The sequence below is a fragment of the Juglans microcarpa x Juglans regia genome, chromosome 1S (assembly GCF_004785595.1).
Source record: "Juglans microcarpa x Juglans regia isolate MS1-56 chromosome 1S, Jm3101_v1.0, whole genome shotgun sequence".
NCBI classification, from domain to species: domain Eukaryota; kingdom Viridiplantae; phylum Streptophyta; class Magnoliopsida; order Fagales; family Juglandaceae; genus Juglans; species Juglans microcarpa x Juglans regia.
Genome location: NC_054595.1, coordinates 19,577,284 through 19,583,523, shown reverse-complemented (window position 1 = coordinate 19,583,523; position 6,240 = coordinate 19,577,284). Strand labels below are relative to the sequence as shown.

At 37.1% G+C, this 6,240-nt stretch overlaps 1 protein-coding gene across 2 annotated transcripts; it reads left to right on the top strand.

The window, feature by feature from the left end:
• Positions 1–643: 643 nt before the first annotated feature.
• Positions 644–4,984, top strand: LOC121246768 (putative E3 ubiquitin-protein ligase RF298). Of its 2 annotated transcripts, none has more exons than XM_041145038.1 (3): positions 644–790; positions 1,364–3,529; positions 4,320–4,984. In XM_041145038.1, exons 2-3 carry the CDS (start codon positions 1,370–1,372, stop codon positions 4,857–4,859), a joined length of 2,700 nt encoding a protein of 899 aa, XP_041000972.1. In that variant the 5' UTR covers positions 644–790; positions 1,364–1,369; the 3' UTR covers positions 4,860–4,984. The 2 variants fall into 2 exon arrangements, with proteins under 2 accessions (XP_041000972.1, XP_041000973.1); XM_041145039.1 differs by having other exon boundaries at positions 650–790; positions 4,300–4,984.
• The last annotated feature ends 1,256 nt before the right edge of the window (positions 4,985–6,240 follow it).

The following is a 6,240-nucleotide window of genomic DNA, read 5'->3' as shown; positions in this document are numbered from 1 at the left end:
GTTATTGGTTGAGAAACTTTATTTAATTATTAAGTGCTTATTCAAGGTAGGAATAAACATTTTACCAAGAACAATGTTAAATATAATTTTAGAATATACAAATCGCATGCACTCTATTTGAAAAAAAAATGATTTCCATCGTTAAAAAATATTTTTTCATGTAACTTCTAGATAGTAGGGTAGGCTTCTTATTCTCCAACAACTTATTTACTTCAAAAAGTATGATGATTGAGGTATTCTTAAGTATTTTGTGAATAATAATAAAAAAATAATATAATATTAAATAACAATGAAAAATGTGTAAAATAATAATAAAATAATAAATAATAATAAATTATTATGAGAATACAGTACACAAACTAGGTCTTAGCTTGTGAATGGTGCTTTCTTCTTCTTCTTTTTTTTTTTTTTTTTTTTTTTTTGTAAAACATATTTATATTTCTCGTGATATTAGTAATTTCAATCAATTATTTTATTTTATTAAAACATATTTCATGCCAAGAAAAATAAGAAAAAAAGAGTGGGTGCAAATTTACATTAACCATGGTTAGTTTGGGAAGCATATTTGGCTAACCATGGTTTGTTGGTATGGTTAACACAAAATTGGAAATAAAAATACCCCATTGAATGCGAAAATATAAAGAGAGACACCGCAATGCTCTAAAGCATAAAATAAATTGAAAAAAAATACAGGAAAAAAAAACGAAGAGAGCTATAAATTCTCTTTCTGATAATCCGATGCTCCGAGTTTGTTCGTAAATTTGATTTATCGAACATTTGCTCCAATCCGGTACGTCTTGATCGTCGATGTTTTGATTTATAAAAATAAACAAATCTCTTATGCGGGGGATCTTCGGTAATTGTTAACAATGGCTATATGAATCCTTGGGACTTTCTTTGATGCTTTATTGATCTATGGGCCGGTTTCGAAAATAGATTTGCTATCGGAATTTATGTAGATTCTTTGGATTTTGATCTTTTGTCAGTTGGGTATGTTGTGAACATTGATGATTGATTCTCGTTTCTGGGTCGAAATTTTGGAAGACTATTTTGGTTCTCTTTCTGCCGCCGAATCTGATTGTCATACTTCAAATAATAATATTTGCTGTTATGGTTTCTAGTCCTTGTTGCATGCAATGTTTATAATCTGTTTTAGTCGTCTCGTCTGTATTTGCTATAGGTAACTGATGTTCTAAGCTCGGATTATGAATCTCTGCAGTTGATGCTAATTTTGATATAACATATATTGCTTTCGATAGGTATTATATTATTGATTACTGAGTCTTTCAGTGTTTCATGGAGGGCTGATAGATAGGTGATATATAGACTTGATGAATGTGTTGACAGGTATTGTTTTGTGCAGCTTAAAATGGCATCAATGGTTTCTAAGGCTAGCAGTAGTAGTAGCTGTCAAGTGTCTCCTTCAGTTTTGATGGGAGAAAAGGGAAGTAGGAATAAGAGGAAATTTCGGGCTGATCCACCTGTATGCGACGAGAGTAAGATTATTTTGTCGCCTCAAATTGAATGCCCAACTTATGAATTTTCAGCAGAGAAATTTGGAATCAACTCGTGTATTGGACAACCAAGTGCCTGTGATCTGTGTAGTGTTAACCAGGACCGTTCTGATGGGTTGAAACTTGACCTTGGGTTGTCTAGTGCTATAGGCTCATCTGAGGTTGGGCCTAGCCGGCCTAGAGAAGAAATAGAGGCAGGCGAATCCCAAGATGCTGATTGGAGTGATCTTACAGAAGCTCATCTTGAAGAACTAGTTTTAAGTAATTTAGATGCCATTTTCAAGAGTGCGATTAAAAAAATTGTTGCTTGCGGTTGCACAGAAGAAGTTGCTACTAAGGCTGTCTTAAGGTCTGGCATTTGTTATGGGTATAAAGACACAGTGGCAAATATAGTGGATAATGCTTTAACATTTCTTAGAAGTGGCCAAGAGAGAGATCCCTCAAGAGAGTACTATTTTGAGGATTTAGAGCAGCTGGAGAAGTATGTACTGGCAGAGTTGGTTTGTGTTCTTCAAGAAGTTAGGCCTTTCTTCAGCACTGGGGATGCAATGTGGTGCTTGTTGATTTGTGATATGAATGTGTCACATGCTTGTGCAGTGGGTGGAGACCTCTCGAGTACTTCTGCATGCGATGGGTCCTCAAGTGGGATTTCTTATATTTCCACTCAACCCCAGTTGAAAACAGAAACCAAAAGTTTGGAATCGAATCTTCCAAGTCCTCTGAAAACATTTACTTGTTCTCATGGTACTGAATCCGAGGCACCCACTATGGCAGGGGTTCCCAACCTTACAAAGCCAAAGAGTTCACTTGTTCTCAACGGGCTAGTATCAGAGAAAGAAGAGGGCACAAATACAACATCCGATACTGTTGATAGATCCTTTAATGTTGCAGGAACATGTCAATCTCCTGCCATGGAAGAGAAGTTTGGGGGAAGTAGAAAGGTACATTCTGGTGGTACCAAGAGAGAATACATGCTCCGACAGAAGCCACATCATGTGGACAAACATTACCGGACGTATGGATCTAAAGGATCTTCAAGAGGAGGGAAGCTGAGTGGTTCTGGTGGTTTAATCTTGGATAAGAAATTAAAATCTGTGACGGACTCCACTGCCATTAATCTAAAAAATGCTTCCTTAAAGATAAGCAAGCCTATGGGAGTTGGCGTGCCTCAGGACAATGGTAACCATAGTCTTTCAACCAGCTCTGGACTCTCTTCCTCAGTAGCTTCCGACCCAGAAAGTGTTAATAATATTTCTGCATTGTCTAAGACCAATACCTTAACCAAATTACGTGAAGTTAATTCTCCGCTTTCATTGGCATCAGTTAGTACACCACCTCCATTATCAGCTGCCAATACTGAGCTCTCTCTTTCACTTCCTACAAAGAGCAACACTGCTTTGGTGCCCGTCTGCGGTAATGCAGAGCCACCTAAGAGTAGTTACGCTGGGATACCATATGACCGGTCTCTAGGGCAGTGGGTTCCCCAGGACAGGAAGGATGAGATGATTTTGAAACTAGTTCCAAGGGTTCGGGAATTGCAAAATCAGCTCCATGAGTGGACTGAATGGGCAAATCAGAAAGTTATGCAGGCTGCTCGTAGGCTGGGTAAGGACAAGGCTGAACTCAAGACATTGAGGCAAGAGAAAGAAGAAGTTGAACGACTCAAGAAAGAGAAGCAGACTCTGGAGGAAAACACTATGAAGAAGCTATCTGAGATGGAGAATGCTTTGTGCAAGGCTAGTGGGCAGGTTGAGCGAGCTAATGCTACTTTCCGAAAGCTTGAGGTTGAGAATACTGAACTGAGGAAAGACATGGAAGTTGCAAAATTACATGTGGAAGAGTCAGCTGCAAGCTGTCAGGAGGTATCAAAGAGGGAGAAGACGACACTGATGAAATTTCAGTCATGGGAGAAGCAAAAAACCTTGTTGCACCAAGAACTAATGACAGAAAAACTCAAAGTAAAACAGCTGCTACAGGAATTGGAGCAAGCTAAAGTTCTCGAGGAGCGATTTGAGGTATGTTTTAAAATTTAATTACAACCCCCCTCCAAAAAAAAAAAAAAAAAAAACAAAGCAAAACAGCCCTGTTATATTGCTGTAATTGCTCATTCTTCAGTTGTATTGAGTGAGGCTAACCAATGCGTGATGTGGGCGGTGGGAGGTTTCTCATCCCCAATCTATTGCCTAGGTTGGGTGTGATGACATTATCTGTTGCACCTTTAGATCAACCCTTAAATAGATTCAACAAGATTTCTTGAATATAGAGCAATAAATAATAACAATAGTTACATCCCCTCATAATATAACAAAAATGCTATAATTTGCCTCCAGGTTGAGCAAATCCTTGATTGATGGAATAACCTAGGTCCCTATGCCTAAAAGGAAATCTAATGCAGGCATTGAATAAGGATAATCCTAACATATCCGGACTTGTTTACATTTGTTCCACTTTTTTATCAGCTCATGCTTGAGGGCCTGTGCTCAGCATGTATGCAGACATTTTTAGGCTATGAAACTCCTGAGATTTTTGTCCATTTTATTTTCTTTAGTACATCTGAAGCATCTCTCTTTTTTGCTGACCAAAAATTATTCCTGAAGCAATTTTTTTGAAGCATCTTGGAAGTGTAAAAGTATATTATTATCATTATTGTGGTATATGAGCCGTCGTTCGAGAATTCATGTTAATAGTGCAGTTAAATGTTAGAGCATACTACTGTTAAATTCACAGTTCCTCAAGGTGCTTCTGTGATTATGAATTTATCTCTACGTCCTTTCTCATTGAAAAGGAAAAAAATATATATCACAGGATAGATGGAAACATGAGGAGAAAGTAAAGGGAGAACTACTTATGCAAGCCAATTCCATTAAAAAAGAAAGAGAAGAAATCGAGGCTTCTGCAAGATCAAAGGAGAATATGATTACATCCAAAGCAGAAAAGAATCTGACGAAATACAAAGATGATATTCAGAAACTTGAAAAAGAGATCTCCCAATTGAGACTGAAAACTGATTCTTCAAAAATTGCTGCACTCAGGAGGGGCATTGATGGAGGTTATGTCACCAGACTCACGGACATAAAAAATAGCCCAGATCACAAGGATCCCTGGATCCCTTATATCTCAGAAGTTGTAAAAGATTTTCAGGACCACTCTGGTGCTGGTGTCAAACGTGAACGGGAGTGCGTGATGTGCCTTTCAGAGGAGATGTCTGTGGTTTTTCTTCCGTGTGCTCATCAGGTAGTGTGTCCAACATGCAATGAGCTCCATGAGAAACGGGGGATGAAGGATTGCCCTTCTTGCAGGAGTCCCATACAGCAGCGAATTTCTGTTCGTTATGATCGTTCTTAGTTGTTTTGGTAATGGAGTTGAGTGTTCTGAATAATGATAATAGAACTCCTTTGAAATGAATAATTCATTTGAACGACCCTTTTCAATGGATGGGAAAATCAAGCTGCCTTACTTTGCCGGGTTGATCCTTTTGTGCTTTCCCTCTTCTTCCATTGTTTTATATGCTCTTTGCTTTCATTAAATTGTGTTGAGTTGGATTTCAACAACTGGCTCTTCTCGTGGATTGATTGTTCAAGGAAGAGGCTGAGGATGAAAGTGTTCATTTCTATATCCACATTTACTTGCATAAAGGATAGAATCTGTATGAGCTGAAGCTGCTAAGAGGCCTCAGCATCGGGTACCACCAAACATGATTTTGCCCTAAAATCATGGTGAAAGTGTTTGTTTTTGCCTGAAAATATCGGCCTCATGGAATTGTTTGTACATAACAATGACATAATGTTGGTACCATGTACGTACCAAATTGTTCATCAGTCTCTGGTTATAGTGCCTCAAGCTGGACCTAATCAATAGGCCAGGCTTTACTTATGAGAAATGCTAAACGATCCGAATTCGGGATGCAAAAAGTGTCCCGAATGATATTTTTTTTTTCTTAGTGATTAAGAAAGTGTTTTTTAATGATGTTGTAATTTTTTTTATTTTTTAAAAAATGTTTATGATGATTAAAAAAATATATTAAAAAAAAAGAAAAAAAATAAAATAAAATGTGCTGTTCGGGACGTTTATTCGAGAGCTTTTTTCGGAAAGAGTAGTACCGCTCTTACTTATTCTTTGTCAAATTCTATGTAAATCCGGCTCTCAAGGGTTGACCAGTCACCAAACAGTTATTGACCAAAACAAGCCTCGTGGAATTGGTTCTAAGCTGACCTAAGCTATATAATATTCTTGGTTCTGGCTTTGTTTTAAAGATTTGAAGACATGGGTTTTTGTATTCAACAGAGAAAAAAGATTAGAAGTCCAGATCAAATTATAAGCGGGCATATTTGATCAGAATTTTGCTCGTTGAAATTTGGATCCAGTAATCACCATATCAACCTCAACTTAGTCATGTAAAATTTTAAAATTATAAAAATAATATTATATTTATGGACCCATATGTCAAATATAGACTGTCGGGTCAGTGTAAAATTCCATGATTTATTTTGCTTGGTGTCCCGAGTATATGGATAACATTTGGAGCAAAAAAACACGCAAAGAATAATAATAAAAAAAAGTTCTATAAAGAATTGAAAAAGGTGATTGTAAATCAAGTTTAGTTGTGAAAATATGATTAATTAAAAAGGTAGCAGTAGTAAAGGCTTCAACCCAAAAACATTTTGGAACACCATTGTGGAAAATCATCGTCATACCAAGTTCAAGGATAGTACGGTGACGACATTCC